A 25,286-nucleotide genomic window follows, 5' to 3' on the forward strand; every position below is an offset into this window, starting at 1 on the left:
ATCCCACTACACAGCACACTGAAGCGTCGTGAAATGACGAATTGATTGTGATCTGTCACTGTGACCCAGGTCTCAAACAAACAATGGCTGAGCAGCCTCAATCAAAATAGAAGAGGAAGAAACAGACTCCCGATGGGGGAGAAAAACAACGAAAACTAAACTGGATGATTCGGTCTCAGTTGTGAGCTTCCATTCAGCAGTGGGATTCGAGGGTTGGTTTGTTGTTTAAGGTCACACTTCAGCAAGAGAAAAAGCATTGTTGGATTTGACTGTGCATGCAGACAGGCAAGTGTATGGCAAAGCAGCAGCAGTAAAAGCTCTGAAAGTCATCACAGCCTCTCAGCAACATGTGTTTCCACTATGTGCACGTCTGGAGCTCAAATTCCTTCTTCCTGTGCGCTGTGGCTCTCTTCTCAGCCGGTCCGGGCTCTTTTCCTTTTTCTTCTTCTTCTCCGGTCTCCTCAACTGTCATCCTCTTAAATCCAGAGAGAGTGCTCCTTCATCAACTCCACACTCTTAAACCAACACATGGCCCCATCGCTGAGGCAATCAAACTTTCAACCTCCCTCTCTCCTTTTGCTGCTGCTTCCTCCTCCTCCCCTCAAATGTTCTCCCCTTCTTGCTTCCCCCCCTAAATTCTTTATCGCCCCTTCTCCCCGCTCCTCCTCTCTTCTCTTCCCTACAGCTGTGGTGTCCGCTTTGTCGTAAGCCGCGCTGCTGGGAAGAGATCTCAGATGCTAACGTAGCATAACGTTAGTCCTCTCCGTCGCTGCCCTCTTCCAGAGCATGAAGTCATCCTCTGGAAGCGCTCGGCGAGGACAGGGGAGGAGGCGAGAGGGGCAACTGGTGAGCGAGCGAGAGAGAAAGAGAAAGAGGGAGGGGTGTAAGAGGCAGACCCAAGCGAGACCCAAGGACTGAACAGCGCGAGCTCTGAAAAAGCAGCTGCACCGGCGAGTGAACCATGCGATGCCAGTAATGTCAGTCGCCTCGAGTCTGACTATAAGTAGAGATACTCAGCGAGCACGTGCGAGTGAGTGTGTGTGTCTGGGGGGAGTGGATGAAAGCGAGGAGAGCTTTCTGGCACAGGTGATTTTCTTTATTTTGAGGAATATAGAAACACCCCTTATCAGTATATTAGGGATAGCTCGCTATTTAAACGAAAAAACTCTATTCCAAAACAAAAGATCTTCTTTCAAAAGTTCAGTTTGTTCACATCATTTTAAATGGGAACAGACTATATAATAAACTGATAATCAACCTCCATCCTCCTGAATTTCTGTGGATCCAGCATTTGGCATCTTCTGTTAGTGAGTTCTCATTACAATTTAATAAGCTCCAAGCCTACGAGAATCTGTTATTGAAGCATTGCATCCCTCCTTGCTCCGTCTTCGTCCTTTAACTTCAAATGTTGTTTAAAAGAAAATGAAAACATCCCAGGGAGGTAAAAACCGGGCAAACGAAGCAGAGATAAGGAAAGATTTGATTTGTTGTGGCCAAAATCCCCCGGCACCCTCATACTTCAATTAACTGAATTAGAATTTGCCATGATTTGGATTGTGTTAACACGACTCACAAATCAAACCAGGAAAAATAAATAAATAAATGCGCTCCTGACACCTTTGGCCTTGAAATATGCAGATTCTTCCTCTGAAAACTGCTCTTTTGCCATTTGTCTGTAGCTGGGGACCCAGCTCTCATAGCTAATAATGGTCCTCGACATGAAAGCGGGGTCATTTTGACAAAGAACTTTGTGCCTGATGCATTTTCAGGTCTATTTTAAATTTGCAGACAGGAAGTACAAAAAGAAATTGACTTTTAAGGAGCACTAATACAGTCCAGAGGTAGACAAGGAGACGACCCTCAAGGGACTATTAGACAAATTTAAATCAGGTATCATTTTTATACTCAGCTTTAGAAAACTACTTTATGTTACGAAATGGGAGGGTGTAATATCGGCGCGCTGACAAACACTAATAATCCTTGATTATTCCATCACAAATTAAGCACATAAAACATCTCAAGTTGATTCAAAGTCTTGAACTTGGTTTGGTTGTTTCTCCAACACTCTAGGGGCAAATCAATCTGGCAGATATCTTAAAAATTTGATGTTCACTGATCAACTCGCCAACATAAAAAGGCCTTAAAAAAAGACCATAGAAGACAACTATAGGAGATGGTTGCAAATTCCTTCCTCGGTTAAGAAAGAAGAGCTCTGAAAAATTCTTTCAACAGATGAAACCAAGATCAAGATGTACCAGAATGATGGGAACCGAAAAGTTAGGAGGAGCGAAACGGGTCTAGATCCAAAGTACAGCACATCATCTGTCAAACACGGTGAAATCAGTGTTATGTGGCAGGGGAATGTATGGCTGTAAGGTAGGGCTGTTCGATATAACGATATATATCGGATAACGATATAAAAACGTCTATCGTTTCATTTTACGCTATCGTTTGTTTCGTGGAGTCTCATGGTTTTGATGGTCACTGTAGTGGCTATATTAATTTCTTAAAGTTCTCTCTTTCTCTTATATTTAATATAACCACACTACAGACGGACAAGCGCCTGTTTTTATGCGTTGTCGTTAGCAACGACGGTAACACCATCGCGTGTCCGCTTGTTTATGTTCCACATAAACCTGTTGAGACTTTTCAAAATAAACTGAATCACGTGAAAGAGCAGATTATTTACGGATGAGAAGTAAAAAAGAGCCGCCAGGTGCTAAAAAAATAAACCTTAGACTCAAACGTTAGAACAGGCTTTTCCCCGCAGCACGCCGTATAATAAATACTCACAAAGAAAACGGCGGCTGTTACAACTTATGTCTAAAAATGTATAGTTTCATGCATCGGTTAAAACACTCGACTCCAGCTACATGACGCGCAGCTGGAAACACTTCCCGCAAGTCGAGCTGCCCGAGATTCACAGAATTTACAGAAAATGTTACATTTTTGTGATTTATATCGTTATCAGACGATAGAATTCTTATATCGGGATATGAAATTTTGGTCATATCGCAGAACCCTACTGTAAGGAGAACTGGACCACTACTCTTTATTGAAGCTCATAGACGTGTACAGGGCTATACTCTGCTCAGATTCAGTCAAATGCTGCAAAACTGACCACATGATAATAAGATTAAACGATAACTGATGAAACGAATCTATCAAACATCCAATAAAAGTAACACTGTTAAAATATATTGTTATATAAAGCTTGTTGCTGATCACTAGCACGACTGGTCTCTAGATTTATCAAATATGAAATCCTGACTGCAATACTCCCCGTTTACTTGACTTTCATTAGAGCAGCTCTCATTAGATTAAATAGGATTCCAACTCCAAAACTCACGCTTTTCAGTGTATATCAAAGTACCAAGCTTCAACACCTGACACTATCGTAGATAAATTATGTAGCCAGGGAGAGAAGAAAGAGTGGTAGAGTGGGTTGAGGAAGACGAGAACCAGCAAAGAGAAAAAAAAATGAAAGAAAAGGACAGGTAGACAAGACGGCGAGAGGATGAAGACGAAGAGCAAAAGAACAGACAAAGAAAAGGAGTGGGAGAAAGGGAAAGGCAGGGAGAAATGAGGAATGATATTTATAGAAGGAGACAAAGCCTGGTGTCTGTTACCTCAGGGGGCTCAGAGGCTCATCTTTCTGTTTTTTCAAATCAACACAGTGCTTCCAACTTATTGTCTTCGCTCGCTCTTTTCAACCATCACTCTCTCTTCCTCCATGTCTCAGATTGGGTTACTGTCTGCCCGCAGGCCTCTGCTGCAGCCTCATTAGTCCCTGCACTCCACACTGATTGTGTTTACTGGTAAACATGTAATGCTTTAGCGCATGCAGGCTTTTTTTCTTCTGTCTTTGTGGGTGTCTAGTTGGCATGTGAACGCAATTTCATATCCCAGTAATCTACATCATAATATAGTACATTTTATATAACTTAAGAAACAATAGACAGTAATCATAATTCGGTGCTCGTTTTCACTACTGTTGTAAATACTGAATTTAAAAAAAAAAAGACGACCAAATGTGCACTTCAATTTGCATAATAAAACTGGCTTAGAAAACCTCTCAAATTTGATAAATGTCCCACAGCATATACTCTATCATCCTCTATCTCATTCTCAGTTAGGAATCGCTGATGCAGAGGTTTAGTAAAGAGTCATCCCGTAACCTAAATATCTAGGTACAACTGGCAAATGAGAGACTAAGGCATTTCACAATCCTAGTTACTAAACTTTTGACCTTAACAACCAGCTGGTTCTCAAAAAATGGTGTAAATTTAAATGCCTAATGGCTCTGTCATTAGGAAAAAAATTGCAAGATTGCAAATAGTTACAGTGACTAACTAGTTACCCAGAGGTTGAGTGTGCAAACCCTCAACTGCTGGGTAACGACATTCGATTGCACAGGAGCTGCACAGCTCACATGGTAGGAGGCAACCATTCTCCAACCAATCACAGCTCGACTGAGACAGCTTGGTGAAGGTTTGCAAATAAGTTCCTTCTTATTTACAAATGCAGACAGTTTGGCAAACTTCGGCAATCTGTGTCAATCTGCACCAATGAATGTAACTCATATATGATGCGTCTCTTTTACAACATGAGACTTAACTCAACTAGGTACCAACTTGTTGTATTCTGGTTATATTCAAACTCAAATCACAACAACAGTCGCCTCAAGGCACTTTATATTGTAAGGTAGACCCTACAATAATACATACAGAGAAAGACCCAACAATCATATGACCCCTATGAGCAAGCACTTTGGCGACAGTGGGAAGGAAAAACTCCCTTTTAACAGGAAGAAACCTCCAGCAGAACCAGGCTCAGGGAGGGGCGGGGCCATCTGCTGTGATTGGTTGGGGTGAGAGAAGGAAGACAGGATAAAAGACATGCTGTGGAAGAGAGACATAGATTAACCCTTTAAGACCTACCATAGAACCAAGTCCGCCAGAGCTTATATTATATTTTTACATGCTGTGGAGCCATTTTTGGGAGCATTTCAAGTTGATATACATCAATACAACCATTACAGCCTAAATTTTAATAATATGTCTGCATTAAGTGCATAGTAATTACATAAATTGCAAAAAAGTGCAATAAACTACAAAAAAAATTTAAAATCTTTTTTGTTTTTTTAACATATATTTCTAGTTAGAGAAATTTAAGAGGCTTATCCCTCAAAACTGTAAATACAAAAAAGTTGCACAAAATAGTTTCCCACCACAGGAAATTTTTTTTAAGTGTCTTCATAGTTTTATTTTTGAAATACACAGATTTTTATATACTGCAGGAAAAACGAAAATAAATATTATAATGCAAATTTGCAAAAAAGCAGCATATGCATCAAAATAAACTATTTCCAGCAGTGCAATATGAGTCCTAAGCATCCCAGAAACGACACAGAAAGTCATAAAGTCAAAGATAACTTTTAAAAACACCAGTATAGGCTCATGAGGCCCTGATGGTAAAAAACGACATTTCCGCAAAATGACGTCACTTCCTGTTTCGGGCAGGTCATGGCGGACATGCGATAGTTCACCTGATGGACGCAGGAAGTGTTATGAACAGCTGATCGGATCGGCAAAGCGTGTTTCTGGAATATTATGTTTTTGTTGCTGCAAGTGCTTTTTATGCAGTTTTTGCAAAGCTGTATGTGGAAGGAAACTGTGACCGAGGACAAGCTGATGGCATAAGATGTAAGTACAACTCCTCCGGTTTCATATGCAAAAAAAATTATTGCGCTAGCTTACGTGGTTGCAGAGCTACCGGGATTTAAAAATAGTTACGCAAAATGGAGCGTGTCCGCTCCGACCGGCTTTAAAGGGTTAATAACAAGTATGATTCAGCGCGGAGAGGTCTATTAACACATAGTGAGTGAGAAAGGTGCCTGAAGAAGAAATACTCAGTGCATCATGAGAATCCCCCAGCAGCCTACACCTAATGCATGTATTCCTAGATGAAAGCAAGACCCCTGAGCGTCTATGTCATTATGCAGTTAAATCCCCGACCTGCAGCAACAACATCGTTATTGGTGGAGGAACTTCAGAATTTCTGTTTCAGATCTATGAGGCATGAACTTGATCCAATTCAATTGCAAACAACCCAAAACCTGACTGGTTTCATCCTAACGCATCAAAGTCACAACAACAAACTGGTCTCAGTCATTAAAGCATCCATTTCAAAGAAAACAAGATCACAAGTCGACTGCACACTGCTGCAGAAGTTTTGGTTGTGCTGCCGTCCCCAGTCACCGTTTTCCCTAATGTGACTGGAGCACACAATTCACACGCTAAAATCGGCTTCATCACTGCTGCCAAACAATGTAACCTGATATCATTTCAGCTTGTAGGGAGCTGGGCTAGTGGTCTGCTGGTGGGTTAGTGATGCATCGGTGCATAGAGATTCCCAGATTCCACAGAGGCTGGAAAAGATGCGACGTTACCATGCAATGTTGGAAAAACCTGAGTAATCGCTTTGTTTCTCTTGTGACTTCTTCTATTCCAACTCCAGCGTGTCACGACAACCGCGACTAACTACTGCAACTTTACCGACTGTTCTTGTCAACTAGGAAATAATTCGATATTATGTAACTAGAGATTTGTGTTGGATACATGTCTCAAGTTCTGAAAGAGCAAAAGGAACATTAGATTATATGCGAGTTTGTAAGGCTGTGTGCCTGTGCTTTCATTTTTATCCCTGCGTGTGTGTTTACTCGTGATGAGATAAACCAGATGCATCTGATTTCATTGCATGATTTATGTTAGCGCGAAGGCACATAATCACAATTTGATGCTGCTCTCTAAACACTTGGAGGCAAATTGAAACTAAAAACACAAACGGCAAACAACAAATCCATAGTTGGGAGGCCAAAAACATACGTGCCTCCGCTTGTGTGCGCGACCCTTTGTGCTGCTCTTTCTTTTTCGGTTGGAGCGGCAGGGTGCGCCGTGGTCACGAGGTGTTAAAAATCGACAAAAGTGGAGTGCGTTTATTTTGAAGGAGCAATCAGTGGCGGTTTCTTCTTTTCAATCTCCAGCAGCCCATTTATCCCCAAACCTCTCTCACTGCTGAAAATTGCATCCACAATTCCCTCCCTCTAAATTGTATTTGTCTGCTCCATCTTTCTCTATCCACCAAGATTACCTCCTTCCATTCCTGCACCTCCTCGCTCTCTTTCCCATTTCCCTCATTCTTCCTACTGTTTGTATTTTCCTCCCATCTCTTGTTTCTTACCCTCTTCTCTTCATCCATCATCCCCCTTCCCCGAATCTCACAGCCATAATTGTCCCGAGCTAAAGCGAGAAAACAGATAAGTGCTTTTCTCCAAAAAACCCAAGGGGCCAGAATGACACTTGGGTGGACTGAGCGTCTTTTCAGCAGCCGAATGGCTTCGACGCGCTGCATAATTATCAAGATGACTTCTGAGATATGCGCTCGTCCTCTCAGCCAGAATGGAGATCTCAACCTCTGCTCTGGGTGGCCACTAATAATCTGCCTCCAGTATTATCTCATTGGTTTGTAGATTCATTCTAGTAATTGTCAGTGAACTTACAGACTGACTCAAGCCACTTGCTTTAATGCCTGCCTTTGACTTTTATTTAGTTAGCCTGCTACTTCCAATTTATTGCTGTTCAATTTAGACCTTATTTGCATACCTTTATAACTATTAACTATCACATTACATATTTAATTACTGACCTAAAGGACCATCCCTACTCTCATAAGCTCTGTCCCCATTAAGGTCAGATTTGTTATATTCCACATTCCAGGCAAGTCCAAGTTTAACCAGGAAGTCATTCTGTAAAGTTTAACTGATGTTTATAACAGACAGTATAAACACTAATTTTTAGTTTTACCCTTTCTTTCAAGGTAAGTTTCAGCTACTGTGAAGGACAGTGGAAGTTCTTTGTGATCACCTGGCAGCTTGTGTTTCTTGCTTCCTCCTCCTATAAAAACACGGGGGGAAAAAAACAAGAAAAAAGAAACCGCTGACGGGAAAAAGTCCGGAGCTTTTAATTATAAAAATATCCTGGATTTCTGAGAATTAAAACATTTTTTTAAAAGACCGTTTAAAAAGAAATAAATAAAAATTTTAAAATACTGGCAGCTGCCAGTGCTACTCCCCTCAGCTTCCTAGTAGATGGACATATGGCATCAATTTGAAAATCCTAGGGGGACATCTTTCCCGATGTATTGTGTTCACAAGATTTTAAGAAAACTTGACCTCTGACCTTGAGGTTGAGGTTAGCGAGATTCGAAGACCTATGGTATTAATTTGAAAATCGTACATCGCCTCCTCCTTGAGTTCTGGGATTCACAAGCCTGCCCACCGGAGGTGTGGTGACAATACCCCATCAGCCTTTTACAGCTTAGGGGGTAAACAAAAATAAATAAATCAACAATATGTGCGATGTCTCTGATCAACAACTAAACTTGTCTGCATTCACAACAGCTTCTTTTTTTAACTCACAGCACTGATAAGCGGGGCAATGGAAGAGAGACTGACAGGCACCCACAGACAGAGGGAGACTCCCAAGAGGCCCTCAATAGGACGAACTGTCTGTCTGTCTGTGTGTGTGTGTGTGTGTGTGTGTGTGTGTGTGTGTGTGTGTGTGTGTGTGTGTGTGTGTGTGTGTGTGTGTGTGTGTGTGTGTGTGTGTGTGTGTGTGTGTGTGTTATGGTTGGGTTACTGTGGTTGTTAACAGGGGCCCCTAATCCTGGGCTGGGTTCTAATCCTGCCACTGGACTGTGACCCTGATGGCGCGTGTCTATAAGACCCCCCCTCGACACACACAGGCGCAGACACACTCTTTAGCCTGTTGCCACTCAGGGACACGCAGCAGCTGAGACAGCAGAGTATCCCATTAAAGTGAATAAACACACCCAAACACACCTCAGATCCAAACAGAGGGTATGCACAAACATCTAGTGCACAAGCTCAAACTGTCAAACTGACATAATCCCGTAGAGACGGACGTGTGTTAGCAACACGCATGAAAATGCAGACAACACAAGGAGGATGATGGTGCAACACACGCACACAGACACACGCACACACCGGCAGCTGACATCTCCACAGCAGCCTTACAATAACAAACAGTTGAGCTACTAGAAATACCGCAGCGAGAGATGAAACGGGAGGTCTGAAAACTGAAACCCGACGCAAAAAGCATCCCGCAGATTCCAGCAGCAAAGAGAAGCTACGGAAAAACGACAAATATTTTTATTCGAGCCAAACGGCCGCGATCGGCCAATCAAGTCCTTGATTAGGCTGCTGTAATTTGTACAACAAAACTGTGATTACATCCACTGCTTAGCGCCAATCACAGTTAACGGTGATTTCTTTGTGATCAAAGTCGTGACAATCAGAGGGAAAACTTTCTGCTGTGTAGAGAGAAAAGAAGAAGAAAAAAGACTGAGACTGTAAAAAGGTGGTAATTATCAGGCAATGCAAATGAGGGCTTATGGGAGAAAACAAAATGAGTGTTTCACCAGTTCAACAGCAACAAAGCTCTCCAGATACAGCAGAGGAAAATGACAGGATTGTAGTCGCAGCTGAGAAAGAATAACTCATACCTCTGGCCAACAGGATATGCAGACATATAACCAATGAAATATTACATTCAGAATAATTCACAAATAAATAAATTATGACATTTCATTTTTCACATCTTAACGTGAATCATTGAACAACAACTCAAACTCAACTATATGGTAGTAGTTCTGGCTTTGTGGACAAATGCTAAATCCTGATGTTTTTTTTTTTTTTAAAAAAGCCCCAACTTTTCAACTGATGGAAGCATAAAGTGCAGATGACTTGACATGAATACAAAAAAAAGGAAGAAAAAAACTGAATGATTATGAAAACATGACAGAAATGTTTGGTTTTGCTTAGGAACAGGATACCATTATTAGGAGGGATTTTTTCATGTTGACTGGATTGAATCAAATAATTTCTGCAGATTTTTCAGTTTCTTCTTCAAAACTCGTAAACTGGATTCAGATCTAGAATATGGGGGAATTCTCCTGATATAGTTAAGCTTTTGAAACCAGTGAGAGACACGATGCTGTAAAATGTTGGAAGCGGCCGCACACTGTAAAGAATAACACCCAAGATAAGCTGTGGCACCACAACAACACTGATCTGTATTATATGCCCTAAAATATATAGAGAGGGATCAGCCAGAGTCCAGATCACTGGTGATGCAGATGTTAATTCTACCGTCTGTAACCTAAGCAGAAATCAACAGTCACCCATCCAGGGTTTCCCAGTTAGCCACCTCGAGGATTGATGTGTGACCACTAGGGCTGCCACGATTAGTCGACTAGTCACGATTACGTCGACTATCAAAATCGTCGACGACTGATTAAATAGTCGACGCGTCGTTTGAAGCTTTGTAAGATCACAAAAGACGCAGGAATAAGTAGTAGGATTTAAGAGTGTAATAACGGACTGAAACAGAAGATGGCAGCACTGCATGTACAAGGATGCCAGCTGCAGTTAAACCCCGAAGAAGAAGAAGTAGCCGTGTCCCAGAATTCATAGTGCAGCCCAGCTCAGTTTCCAACAATGGCGGCAGCTAGTTAGTTTTAATATTACTCTTATTATTCTTTCTGGGTCACAAAATAAACATTTAACATATTTTTAGGCGAGAATGTAGCTGTGTAAACCTCAAATATCTGCTCAGTTTATCAAGACACCACATATTTTCAAAAGTGCTCCGACGTTTTCGGAGACGTCTGTTAGCCACTAGCTCGATAGCTAGCCGGGGGCTAGGCTAACTAGAGCCGTGAGAACACCGGACTCCCGGCAAATCGTTTTCAAACCCACTGCGGTCTTTCGCTACTCAGGTTAAATATATATAAGTCACTTAGATAACTTCAAAATGTTATTGTTTAGCTTTTTTTTTAGTATTTTATTTGTTCCTGAGTAAATCGGTTTGGCTGAGATTAAAGTTATAGTTTTTACACAGCTGAATAAACCTCAAGCAGACAGCTGATTATCAGAAGTGTGAGATGCTCAATAATTTACTCCGGTGTCCTGTTATATTTTAGATAGCAAGGAGTTTATTAAACTTCACCGAAACAATCTGCAAATTTCATTAAAATTTAATAAACTATCATCTTGTCTTTATTTTTAGTTAGCACATACCTTAAACACTTAAAGCTGTAAGCTAATGATAGTTATATAAGAGCAGATGCTGCTGGTGCAATAATCTATATGTTTTACATCCAATGGATGCATGATCTGATCAGTCGACTATCAAAATAATCGTTTGTGGCAGCCCTAGTGACCACAATTGTAAAAACTAAACAATCGAAGCCTGTCAGCTCTCGGCAGTATGTCTGCAGAAGAGCCCACAACTTCAGTAGCATTTAGTAGAGATGTAGAGGACAGGTGGAAGATAAAAGGAAGGAGCCACATATGGCAGCAGGTATCTGGTAACTGGCTGCCAGTGAGCATAGATGGATGCTGGAAGGAAGAAGAGCTGACCAGCTTGTTCCAATCCTCTCATCCGCACTGTGTGCTCAGCCCGCGTGGGCCGTCTCTTAAAACACACGGAACAAAAATACACATTTACTTCACCGGGCGGTCCTCTGGACAGTAACACAATAACACGACCCCACGGCAAAGCACTCATAAATCTACTTAATGGTGCATTCAATAAACCCACAAAGCTAGTGCAAACTTAAGATGTGCCAAAATGAGGCGGTCAAACGAAATCCTTCTGCCCCACATGAAAAGACGAGTTCTCTCTCTTTGCTTATAATAAATAAACCGCCTTCTAGGGGTCAGGAGAGGAAAGGAGGAGACAAGAACAACACAATAAAGAGACAAAAATGACTTTGTTTTGGATGAAAACTTTGAGGAAAAGACGTCTTCTGGTGTAGTGGTGATTCTGGTGGAGGCAACCATTGCTATACAAGTTTCATCAGAAGCTACTGTAACAACTTCATGCATGCGAAAGTGTGCAGAGGAACTCATGATACTTCACACGAGGGTTTAAGGTTCAAATTCAGGACCAAACACTTCAAAATAAAATAAAATAAAATAAAATACAAATTTGAGAAGCTGGTAGAGCTCTGAGAAGAAAAACAGAGCTCGAGCATGGACGGGATACTCACAGTGAAGAAGAGGTCCATGACACGTGTGTCCAATAGCGCTTCCCTCCAGGTCTCTGTGGGCTTAAGCGTGACGTTCTGCGTGGCCTCGAACATGGCGATGTAGTGGCGCCCCAGTGAATCGCCGCCAGTTAAGGCCAGTAACAGCATGAAGAGGAGGAGGAAAAGGAGGAGAGGGAGGAGTACCACACTCTCAGTTGATATTCTGGTTTCGTTTGACTGGCAGCAGAAACGTGTCAATTGTTAACCAGCTCTTCCTCTCATCGACCCTGTCAATCTTTATTCCACGAGTGTTTTGTTTTTTCTAATTTTCTCACCCTGCCCTCCTTGGTGGCTTTGTTTTCTTCGCTCTTCCTTCTTTCTCCTTTGTCAGCTCTTCATTTGCCACAGCTTTTACCCACACAGTAAATCACAACTTCTTTCTCACACTTTTGCCCACTGTCCCTCTGCTTTCTCAGACTTTCCCCAGTCTTTCCCCTCTGACTTTGCCTGACACCTTCTTCCCTTCTCGTCCTCTTATTCACCCCTCTTCCTACCAGCCCTCCCTTCTTTCGCCGTTTTCTCTCTTCTGCTTCCTCAAGGTCTGAAAAGCTTCAGACACTCTCGCCGCAGCCAATCCACACTTGGCCTCTTTGTCCACTCCTCTGCAAGACGTCCTCGAGACTCCTTACTGCCCTGAAACACTCCCCCTCCCTCCTCAGCCAATCACTTTGTCCCTCCTTCGGACTGCGTCCCAGTCCTGAAACCAAGGCCCCCCCTCATACTTCTATCACACTCTGTCCTCTCATGTCAATCAACACTCTTTTCCCTCATGAACATTTTTAAATTGTACTCCTTGGTCCTAACGTGACGCTTTCTCTCTCCTTGTCCGCACAGCCCGACCTTCTCATTTGAAACCATCATCTTAAACCCACAATCGCTCTCGGTTCTGAAGGCTATAAAAACCTTTTCATCTTAATGTCCCTCGTCTCCTTTCTTCCAAACAAATCTGTTTTCCACGCTCTCACAACACACAGTCTCCTTATTTAAGACTTTCTCTGCACCCACAAGCTTTTCACAAACCCACAACACACACACTCTCCCTGTCCTTATTCCAAAACTCTAAAGACACATCCACAACAAGCTTTTTATTTTCTCCTTAGCTCATCAAGAACAATCCTTTTTACTACTTCCCTTCCCTAGGCCAACCGGGGCTTTTCTCTCTCCTTAACCAAGCACCTCACAAAAACCCACAACACTTGCACTCATCAGTCAATTTGTCTTGCTTCTATTAACCACCATCAAGAACCACTTCTTTGTTCCTTATCCCCCCAAAAATAATACATTTGTCTCCTACTATAAAATACATTTTCACCACAAATCAAACAACAAGTAGGTTCCTTCTGTTTTCGGTCCTCCTGGCTTTTGGAAGTGCAAACAATCTCTTACCTCACTAGAGAACAATCCATCAAACCTCTCGCTTCGTGGCCTCTCTGCAATCCTCCCTCCAACGCCGGCCTCGTCCAAACAAACTCCCACAGGAGGCTCAATAAACCTGAGATTATCCGTATATATCAACAGCTTCAGTTGACGCTTTTCAATATGAATTAATTTACTGAATATTTTTCTAACACGTGCTCTCATAACCTGCTTAAGCGCATGGACAGATGGATTTTTCTGACAGAAAACAAAAGACACTATCCCAAACCAAAGGATGACATCAAATATTTTGTTTGCCAGAGGAACGGTTTAAGACCCAACCAGAATCGGCTACAACTGAGGAGAACCATCGGCATTCATGTGTGAAAAATTAATTTCCATAGTTGCTACCAACTGCTAAATCCCAAGTTAAACCCCAAAGGCTAAACTGGCCTATTCATCCATTTTCCTAACTGCTTATCAAATTCAGGGTCATTGAGGGCGGGAGCCTATGTCAGCTGTTACGGGGTAGGGGGGTGGACACACCCTGCACAGGTCACTAGACCTAACGCAGAGAGTCAGACGAGCAATCACACTTACATTCAAGTGCACAGCCAACTTGGAATCATCAGTTAACCCGACATGCAAGTATTTGGACTGTTGGGTTATACAGGAGAACCTGCGCAGGCGCAGGCAGGACGCGCTACACCCAAAGCTGCACCCTCCCCTCACATGAAACTCAGGGACACACAGGGTGGGAAAAAAAAACAAAAAAACGAAAAAATAACTTAAAAACAAACAAACAAAACAAGATTAAAAGAGGGGGGGGAAAAAAGCACACCGATCCATATCACTACCCTGCGGCTCAGTGACAGCACAAGGAAACTTCCATAGGAATGTTTGATCAAAGCCAAACGGCGACAGAGGCTGGCAAGGTCACGCATTCCTGCCACACCAGTCGACAGTCACTCCCCGTGCACACACCCCACCACAACACACCACACCATGCTTTTCGGCACAGAAGTTGGCACCTGTTTAAGGGCCTGTGGGATTGTGTGTGTGTCCGTCCATCCATCCAATGATTGGCTTTCAGGCTACTTTAAAAATAGTCGTGGCGAGGCACCGGACCTCTAACTGAACCTTAGGGGGAATGAGAAAGAGGTCAGATAAGTAGTGAGTGTTCCTCAATGACTAACAAACAACTGGAGTTAACCATTTCATTCTGATTAAACCGTTTCCTTTCACGATTAGTTCCTCTGAAAGGCCCTCTTAACTTGATTTTAAACACTCTTTTCTTTGTCTCGCTTAAATGTCAGTTGTCATGTTGGCTTTATAAAATTAGCCAAGGTTGTTGCCTTTTAACGTTCCTGTCATGTTCTAAATCAAATCCTGTTTGTCAATCATCAGTGAAAAAGTCCAGGAGAAAAAATATATTTTTATAATTATTATTATATAATTTATAATTATGAGGCCAGAGACAAAAGGGAAGAAAGAGAGAAGCAGGTTAACGCGTGGTCCTAATGCAAGTGCGGCTAACTTGCGACACGCAACTAGACGCAGTCTCCGCAGGGAGGGACCACCTCTGTGATAAAGGTCGTACAAACACTCCTAAAGATCAAATGACTGAGACTAAACTCACAAGACCTCAGGAATGATAACTACACAGCTACTTCAGCCATTTCATGCAGATGGACAGAGCAGTGATGTCGTCTGACAGGCAGAATTAGAGGAAAACTGGAAGAAATGTAACTGGTTTGAACCCTCCACTGTATTGGATTAAGAGCAGATTATAAACACTACTGCTCAGGAATACATGTTATCTTTACAACTTCCAAGCAGATGACTGAAAATAACTTGGAAGCAACTTTCTAGGAAAAAGATAACATAATATAGCCAAGTGCAGCATGCTTATTAACACTTTTTATACCTGTGCAATATCCTTGTAACGAAATGGAATTTTAATTATTTTATTTGAAAGTAAATATTTAAGGGCAGGCCTGCTAAAATAAGTCAGGTTCTTACAAGACCATATTATGGAGTGGAAACATTTTCTCCTCCTTCTACATCTATTTAATAGTCGCCATGTTGCTGTGCATGATGTTCTTTTATTTTACCAATATTAATGCGATAAGGACTGTTTTCCTTTAACTTACAAGAAAAAAAAAAAACATGCCATCACTATTATAGGCCATCACAACCTTACAACCACTGAGTCTGACTTAATTTTTTTTCCTTTTACAATCATTGTTCAAACATAACTTTCAAAAGAAGTCTCCTCTCTTGTAAAATACCTGGTCGTTAGGTAAAGTTAAAAGACTCCACTACTCGACTACTTGCAATGTAAGATGGGAAAATATTGCTTGTTTAACCACAAAATTACCAAGAAATTACGCAGTACTTAAAATTACTTACAGAATAATTTGTCACCCTTCCTGTAAAACACCTGAAATTAAGTAGCACTAAAATGACTCACGTTACCTAAAATTACAGCATAATTCTTTCTTTGTTTCCTGTAAAAACATTACCTGTTAACCCCTTATTGCACTTTACCTACCTTTAAGTATTTGTAGGTGAATATAATGACATTACATTTTTTATATATTTGTAATAACTAATGTAATTTATGACCATTAAGCACTGGCTATTAGTTTGGCATGGCTCGTGCATGTTCTCTGGCTTTACTAATAGATGTGGTACACCCAATATGTCCTTTGTGTAAAAAATTGTCCATAGTTTCTTTTATTTCCTCACTTAAATACGATTAAAACATTTATGTACTTTTCTAAAGCAGTTACATGACTTAAAAGTTACAGCTTGAATACCCACTTCTCGCTAAATGTTCACGCACTTCATGTTCGCTGCTTATAAACAGAGGAGCTTGCTGAGCTGACGAGTGAATTTACAACTTCAACAGCTCTTTTAAAAACAAGAGGGGGAAAAAAAAGATGGTGTGGTTGTGTGTGCGTGTGTGTAGCGTACATGCCTCCAGGATGAGTAATATACATGGAGTGACTAGGACATGTGGCTGTGGTTTGGTGGGTTTTTAAAAGACATCACCTGCTACTATATGAACTGTTCCAGCAGGCTCAGGAATAACCAGAGTGACACGTCAGTTTTCCCACTGCAGAGATAAGATGTACTGACAGACACACACATGCGCACGCACGCACACACACACACACACACACACACACACACACACACACACAGTAAACCACTGACCACAAGAGTTTAAATCAAATATAAATGAAGAGATCTGAACACCCTCTCACATGTAGCTTCCAAAACTGCCATCATACAGACATTCAAACCAACTTTGTAATACCTTCATTAACTCCAGCCAACAAAGAAACACTAATAAATCAGAAACAGCTGGCTGTTCAGCACTTGTGGATGCACACTACCTCAGCCCAGGTATTGTGCATCAAAGCAGCGCTCCCCTCTTCGAAACAGTTGCAGTTAAAAACCATCCTCTTTCGCTTCGTGGGCTATAATTCAATGCACACTGCTGAGCAAAAAAGCAACCGCACGACTCAAACGGAGCAAATGTGAGCAGATTCCTTTCGTAGCGTACTGAGCAGCTGAATTATGTGCACCACAAGTCCAAACAACACAATGTTTCAACGCCAAATCTGGTTTGATGGTTTTGTTACCACATGCTACTCAAAGTGAACAAACTATAAATTTAATAATATGAACACTAATGGTACGTTGTCAGCGCCTTTACAGATTTCTAGAATAAAAAACAAGCGTTAACAGACCGAGGGTCTATTTATATTTACGAATATTTCAACAGTAGCCAAGGACAAATCTGACTTAATCATTCTAGATAAGAAGTTCAAGTATCAGAAAAGTTATTACATTTTGTTTTGTGTCATTTCTCGCTCTGCCTCCATGAAAGCCTAAAAAATGTTTTTAAATAACACTGTTGGCAACTAATGCTAAAACTAAACTCTTCTAATATTAAATTGGTGGGATCCTGAATTTTATGAACGCTCTTTAAGATGTTTCAGGTTGTAACACAATAGTGAACTCTTGTAGGGGCACGCAAAAAAGGACGATGCCAGTGAGTTTTCTTTTCTTTTCCTTTTTTTTTTTTAAATGCAAATAGCTAAACCAGTCAATAACATTGCTTAAGTACACAGACATGGTCAAGACAACCGACTGAAGTTCAAAGTGAGCAGCAGAACGGTGACGAAAGGTATTTTAAGTGACTTTGAATGTGGCACGGTTGTTTGTGCCAGTCGGGTTGGTCTGAGTTTTTCTGAAATTGTTGATCTGCTGAGATTTTCCCCACACAACCATCCGAGTGTTTACAGAGAATTGTCTGAAAAGGGGAAAATATTCAGTTAACAGCAGTTCTCAAGCTGATAGAAAGACTTGAGAACTACAGAAAACCACAGCAGGTGCCACTCCTGTCAGCTAAGAACAGGAAATAATGCTACAGACCGTACTGGCTCACCAAAATCAGACAACAGAAGATTGGACAAACGCTGCCTGCTCTGATGAGTCTCAATTTCTGTTGTAACATTCAAATGGTAGGGTCAGAATCTGGTGTAAACAACATGAAAGCATGGATTTATCCTACCTTATATTAATGGGTCAATGGTGTAATAGTGTGGAGGATTTTTCTTGGAGCACTTCGGATCCCTTAGCACCAACTGAGCATTGCTTAAAAAGCACAGCACACCAGAGTACTGTTGCTGACCATGACCCTCCCTTTATAACCATAGTGTACACATCTTCTGATGGTTGCGTCTGATAGAATAATGCGCTATGTCACAAAGCTCAAAGCATCTTAAACTGGTTTCTTAAACATGACAATGGAGCTGATTGTACCCTAAATTCACCAGATCCCAATGTAATAGAGCAACCTTTAAATGTGATGGAACAGGAGATAACTCTGCAATGAAGAATTACAGCACTGCTGAAGGTAAAAGGAGTTCTGTGTTAATTTCTTATTGCTTCCTTTATTCTCTTCTTGCACTGAGATCATGTTCTCAGAGTCCAATTTTTAACATAAAACAATCAATGCCAGTATTGAGGATTCACTTTAGTTTGCTGACTGCAGACTAAAGATTGGTTTTCAAATGGCTAACCAATGCCAAGTTTCCAGCTCCTTCACAACAGTAGCTACTTGCAGACAAAGCACGTTGCAAATCAGCATGACAGTATTTTTGTGACTGTTTTAAATAGCCAACAATCAGTCCATCTCAGCAATCAGCGTTTTGCAAGCCTAGACAACCTTGATGCTGGAGGATCCTGGATTAGCAAGCTTCTCCTGTATCCTCTATTCATTATTGTTGATCCGGACTAAGGATGGGCCCGCTGCACAGGAAGACTGGATGAGAGTCTGCCAGTGGCTGTGTGAAGACCGCAGCGCTATGCTAAGGCACGTGGTAGGGTTTAAGTGATATATCCTGTCTTAAGACTCCCCTGCAGCCTTGCCATGTGAAATAACAGTCCAGGAATACTTCCTCAGCGATGCCACCCCCTCCCTTTCTTTACCCCAATATTCTTCTACTGTTTGGCCCCCCCATCTGTTAACACAGCAGTTGTCATTAATTCTCCCTCTACTGGATTAAAGCAGTAACACAGCAATTACACCACTGTGCTCAACGTCAGCTTGCTTTTTCAAGATCAGGAAGTATATGAAAGTTACACCACAGATAGTTGTATATTAATTTCATTGATGACACACAGCAAGAAGTGAAATGATTAGAATTAGAAACAGAATATACTTGAAATCTCTCACAGTAGGGCTGCTCAATTAATCGAATTTTAATCACGATTACGATCTGGGATTTCAACGATCATTAGAAATGACCGAGCCGATTATTAGCCCCTCCCTCGTGCTTTACTCTCGCGCTGCTCCGTGTGGCAAATCGAGCGCACCTCTCTGCATTTCGAACACGTGTCACAACAATTAAGAGCAGCGGTCCCCAACCTTTTTTTGCGCCACGGACCGGTTTATGCCCGACAATATTTTCATGGACCGGCCTTTAAGGTGTCGCGGATAAATACAACAAAATAAAACTAGTACCGGTACCAAAAAAAGAAAATTTATTCATAACACACGTGAAAAGACCCAGGAAAACCGAGTAAACGATAAAAACGATAAAAACGATAACAAAATAACGCTGAAAACCGATAAAAACCCTGAAAACTATACATTTCACACCTGAGCCTCAACTCTCGCGGTCCGGTACCAAACGACTCCGGTACCGGTCCGAGGCCTGGGAGTTGGGGACCGCTGATTAAGAGGACCCGAGGGAAGCTCGGAAAGCTAAGCAGAAGTTATTTGGAGAGGAGAGTGACTGCTGTTGGTTGAAAAGAGAGGTAAAAAAAACTTCAGTGGTGTGGAAACATTTTGGGTTCGCGGAGTCAGACGTGGATCAAGTAGACACAGTGTGTAAACTTTGCTACAGTGTCGTAGCTGCACCACAGAGCAACACTGCAAAGTTCACTAAACATAGATGTTTACATTTTCATTTATTTTTTATATTGCAAACATTTGCACTGTTATCAGTATTTTATATTATTTTTTGACAATCTTTAAAGTCATTATTCAACACATTGTTATTGTTAAATAAATATCGTCAAATAATCGAGATCTCAATTTCAGTGAAAATAATCGTGATTATCATTTTTGCCATAATCGAGCAGCCCTTTCTCACAGCTGACTAAAAGTCCATCGGCATATGCTGCATCTGTATTCTCCCTCCCAACTGTGTTTAGACAGTAGTCGCTGAAGATTCGCCATACAGGTCAGGGCCAAAGCAAACATCCAGCATCAGCTTACACGCTCCTAATCCTAACCTTAACCTGAGGGCCAAAATGCCTACAGACTGATCCTTAAAGACGAGAAAATAGCGAGCCACGCAGAGACGACTGTCTCTTCAGTACAAGAATAACTCCTATTCAGGCAGCTGGGGGCAATTATTTCTCAGAGAAGTTAATGGCACATTTATTAAGCTTCACAAACATGCGTAAACAGGCCAAGTGACATCGCAATTTAGACGCCGTCTCAGTGGCAGAGGCACAGAAAGCCGCGCTTTAACTTGAAACAACTTGACATTCAGGGACCTGATACGCCGTGAAATCTACACATTCCTCTTGACTGAGGAAAAAAACAGATGGGTAAAAAAATAAAATTAAAGTATGAACCGCTACAGAGAAAAGACGAACTTAGACTGATTGCAGAGACAACCAAATCATAAGGAAAAAAAATAAAAAATAAAACAAACACGCAGGGATGGAGGCTTATCCATCTGTTAGCTCAGACAGCCATTTACAGCACCTGACTGCCGCCACAGCCTCGAGGCTCGAATGCAACACTGGCAAGAGTCAAGCTCAGTGTGGAGTGACAGCATCCTACCAATGCCTGGGGAGCGTGTCTCCACCAGATGACACCAGAGCCAAAGGGCCGAGCTTCAGACGGCGGCGAGGACAGATGACATGCATGCCGTTCGGTTCATCTGAGGGAGGGAGGCTTTTTAAAAAGGCTCTTTTGAACTAGGAGAGAAATGCGTGCGCGCTTGTGTGTGTTTCTGTGAAAGGTAGTTGCTGTCAGCCATGCAATTAACGAGAGGCCCCCTGATAACCGCACTGGCATACGTTTGTCGCCACGCAGCAGCACAGGTGTGTTGTGACACTTGCAGACAGGCGACCGCACTTATCCGGCCCTCCCAGCGGTCTTCATCAATCTGTTCCCCTTTTCAACAACAGACACTTGAAGACATCACATACGCTCACATGGACATCAAGGAGAATACCACTTGAATTAAATGTTATTTTTATGGCCGAAGACAGTCCACTGAACATTTATGACAACTCAACATCGAGAAACCAGAGAACTACAGCTCTATTTGCATCCGGCTTATACCGCGATTTAAATATAAATGATGCAGTTATCTTTGCTTCTCAGTCATTCAAGCTAACTGAAGCACTACCTGCTCTTATGGTTGCAGCTCGCTTTAAAATAACATTACACATTAAAATATCAACTATAAAAGTGATTACATTTGTAATGTGCAATGTACAGTCTCATAGGATTGACTGTAAAATTTTCAAGATTCACCTCTTCTGAATAAACAAAAGATTAAAATCCCATTAAAGTCAGGGTGTGCAAACATGAAAAAATGTATATAATATAATATCATCTGGAAATCTGATTAAAAAAATAAGACATTTGCATTTATAAATACAGTCTGGTTAGAAGGCCTGGGTGGTATCAAGCTATAAAATGGTATGTAGGTATATAGATAGAATTAGGGCTGGGCTACATACCGTTCACGGTAATACCGGTGTAATTTTGGGCAACGATAGGAAAATGAAATATCGCAATAGAATATGGGTAAAACACGCATGCGCACTGCCTATGTTTACATACGCACATGGCGGCGACGCAGAATGAGGAGAACGAAAGCGGATCGTTAAATGAAACGGATGAACCAGAACTGGTTTGTTAAAATGCTGCAACTTCAGTGGTGTGGAACTGGTTTAGCTTTCGTCCATCAGATACACAACAAAGCACTATTTTTGGTAGAGCATGCTAGCGGGTCGTCGTTATTACCGCGTTGTTTGGAAAATACGGCACACTTAAAATCAATCCTTTGATTTTTCTGAAAATCGACAGTGCCCCTTATAATCCCGTGTGCCTTATGTATGAATTCTGGTTGTGTTTACTGACCTCGAAACGATTTTATGTACACGGCGCTCGAAAATCTGTCAGATGTTTCAGTACGACTTTGCTAAGCTACGAAGCCGCACCGCTTGATGGATTGTCGGAGCATTACGGCTCCGACAGTACGTATCACCTCGCGGAGTGATACGTCCTGTGTTTCAACATAATATTACGGTATTGTGTGTGTATAACGTCTTTTTAAGTTGTGTGGATATTATACATGGTTATGCTGAGGATATGTCGACCAGTTTCCACTGGAAATGCCTTTTGGTTAAACTGTCAGCAAGGAATTTGCACTGTTACGTTTTTATGTAACTTTAACGCACATACAAAAAACAGCTGCTTGTTTAAGTGAAAATACATTGATGGGTTTTTTTGCACTAATAAAGTTGTGGAGTTGTACAGTATTTTGTCTAGTGTCAATTATATCGTCAGTTATATCGTTATCGCAAATTTTCAAATGTATATCGTGATAAATATTTTTGGTCATATCGTCCTGCCCTAGATAGAATGCTCCTTGTTCCAATAAGATGACACTGATGTGCCATAGTGAGATGATATATTGCAGTGCACTGCACAAAAACACCACCTAAGCGCAGCTTCTAATGAAGGAACATCCAGCTGAGCTCAGTGAGCTGTGAAACACGGGGCTGCAAGTCGCAAATGAAATGTAAATAGTAAACTTTAAGTATTTTGGGTTTAGCCCTGTTGACAGAGGAGAGCCAGCCAGCACAAACAACAAATGTAGACTATTTGTTGATAGAAGAGTAAACACAGCAACACTTCTGGATCTACATTTAACCCACTGACGTGCTGATGGTCTTCTCCCGTGACAAGAGTCATCGAGGCCTGCAATAAGCTGTGGAAGAAGTTACGAGCTTCCCAAACTAAAAAGAAGAAAATGATCAGTGTAGCTAACAATATGAGCGCTAGCATAAGCAGCCTTATTGTTAACATGCCTGTACTGAATGTGGTCATGCTATGCCGTGGTCCAGCAATTGTCAGTTTATCCTGCTATTACACGTAACAAATGCAGAAGCCTGGTATGTGCACTGCAAGCAATCTAGACTTCTAATTACACAATGGAATTTATATTTAATCATCAGTTATTTTCTATTAGTTGTAAGCTCCCAGTCACATTATCTCGACCTAACAGGTCCCTCACACGTACAACAACTGCTCTGGAGGCTTCGTATAGACACCCGACACTAAATTCAAATTCAACTGTTGTCTAAAAATTGACCGCGCTCGCACAAACAGAAGACTTAAAAGTGTATCTTTGAGAGCGCGCGCGTATTGCTTCGAGCGAGCTGGGCATACCAAGGGGAGCCGCGACAAGCTGAGCCGGGGGGTGGTGGTGTATTGGAATGATACGGGGGATGGACATACAGACACCTCTTTGAAAATGATACACTGCCCTGGCTGGCAGCAAGCGCCACTCCAGATCCCCTCAGACAGGCAGAGAGGATGCCAAGCAGTTGGGATTTAGACTGTAATGAGCATGGCTGCGCACACACTAAGACACACACACATGCACACACACACTCTAAGTGGCTTAGTCGACTCAACAATGCAGCCAACTGCAAAGATAACACGGATGTGTGCGAAAGAGATGAACAACAAAGCAAAACTTATATGAATTCCTGGCCAATGCATACCAGCATGTAAAATGTGTGTGTACTCATACTCGTAAAAGTTAACCGATACCATGAACCGATACCAACTTATTTCATTAATCAGAGGGTGGCTTGTCATTTCTGTTGTAGTTTTTTAGATTGGCCACTAGGGGGCCAATTATTATTTTATTTATTATTTGTTTTATAATAATTATTTTGTTTGTTTGTTTGTTTACAATATGGACACTCTGCAATAATTTAAAAGTTTATTTTATTCTCAAACCTAATTTGTATTTATTTTATTCCAAACAGAAGTGTTTATTTGTTATTCTGAAAGCTCGAGACAGTGCCCAATAGTTCAGTGATATTTTGTTAAATTACAATGTGGAGACTCTGCAATAATTTAACAGAAGTGCTTAGTTTTCACTTGAAATTTTTTTGTGGTCATTTTTATTAAGATTTTATTTTTTATCGGCAGAGAATAAAATAAAACCTGTCTTCCAATTCATTGTGTGTGTGTGTGGTAGAAGTATCGTTTTTTGTACTCTGTATCGGCAAGTACTCAGATCCAAGTATCGGTATCGTATCGGTTTGAGAAAATTGGTATCATTGCATCCCTACCTATAACCTTCAGAAAAAGGATGCTTACAAACAAAGTCAACTAAAAATATTTGGGTAAATAAAATAAAAGAGGGAAGGTCTGCAAAAAACAAAGCAGACAACCACGTAAACGCACACACACACGTTTTATATATAACATCGTAATACTGTTTAACTTTTAACCTAACGATGTTTTCAGATTTCAGCTCATAAACTGACATAAAATGTTAAATATTATCATAACCAGCTGAAGTGATGATCAACACTACAAATATGACTTCCTAGACCTTATTACTCCATCCTATCAAACATGTAACAAGGTTACCAAACACACAAAACAAAGAGTGTACTTTGACTGTAAGCCTGTTTTTTTCCGCCTGACCTTCATGTGTCAATTTTTTGATTGTGGACTTTCTAGCCTCGCATCAAACCTCTTGGTCTCTTAGAAAGAAAGGATATAATTGGGAGGCAGGAAGTTCCAGCTGAGGACGTGATTGGCCAAAGCCAAGTAGCGCTGGAAGACAGAAGACATCTGGGCATTGAGGTTTTCTCGGCGGCTGAACTCCTGCAGCACCTCCATGGTCATCATGAAGATCTGGCGGAGGCCGTCCTCCTAGAAGAAGTGGATGGAAGAACAGATGGATGCGTGAGTTAAAGAGCAATAAAGTGAAAACGTCAGGAGAGCGTAGAGGACAGGTGGGACAGCGGGGGACAAACCTGGAACAGTCGCTTGCAGTTACCGTGGAACTCCATGCTGAGGCCGATGCTGCTGGTCTTACTGGAGCTGGAGAACTCACTGAGCAGAGCGGTCAGGATGGAGCAGGCCAGCGTTTGCTGCAGAAGAGAATGATTGT

The 25,286-nt window shown here is 41.5% G+C and overlaps 1 protein-coding gene across 1 annotated transcript in view; it reads right to left on the bottom strand.

The window, feature by feature from the left end:
• The window catches only part of xpo4 (exportin 4), a 65,979-nt gene that overhangs the window by 28,795 nt on the left and 11,898 nt on the right, over positions 1 to 25,286 (bottom strand). The window contains exons 5-7 of the mRNA XM_085134864.1: positions 25,150 to 25,266; positions 24,892 to 25,045; positions 12,136 to 12,248 (exon numbers count right to left, since the gene is read on the bottom strand). Coding sequence (XP_084990990.1) covers positions 12,136 to 12,248; positions 24,892 to 25,045; positions 25,150 to 25,266 — 384 coding nt within the window. The remainder of the gene's footprint in view (positions 1 to 12,135; positions 12,249 to 24,891; positions 25,046 to 25,149; positions 25,267 to 25,286) is intronic.

Source organism: Neolamprologus multifasciatus, chromosome 16 (genome assembly GCF_963576455.1).
Source record: "Neolamprologus multifasciatus chromosome 16, fNeoMul1.2, whole genome shotgun sequence".
Lineage (NCBI taxonomy): Eukaryota > Metazoa > Chordata > Actinopteri > Cichliformes > Cichlidae > Neolamprologus > Neolamprologus multifasciatus.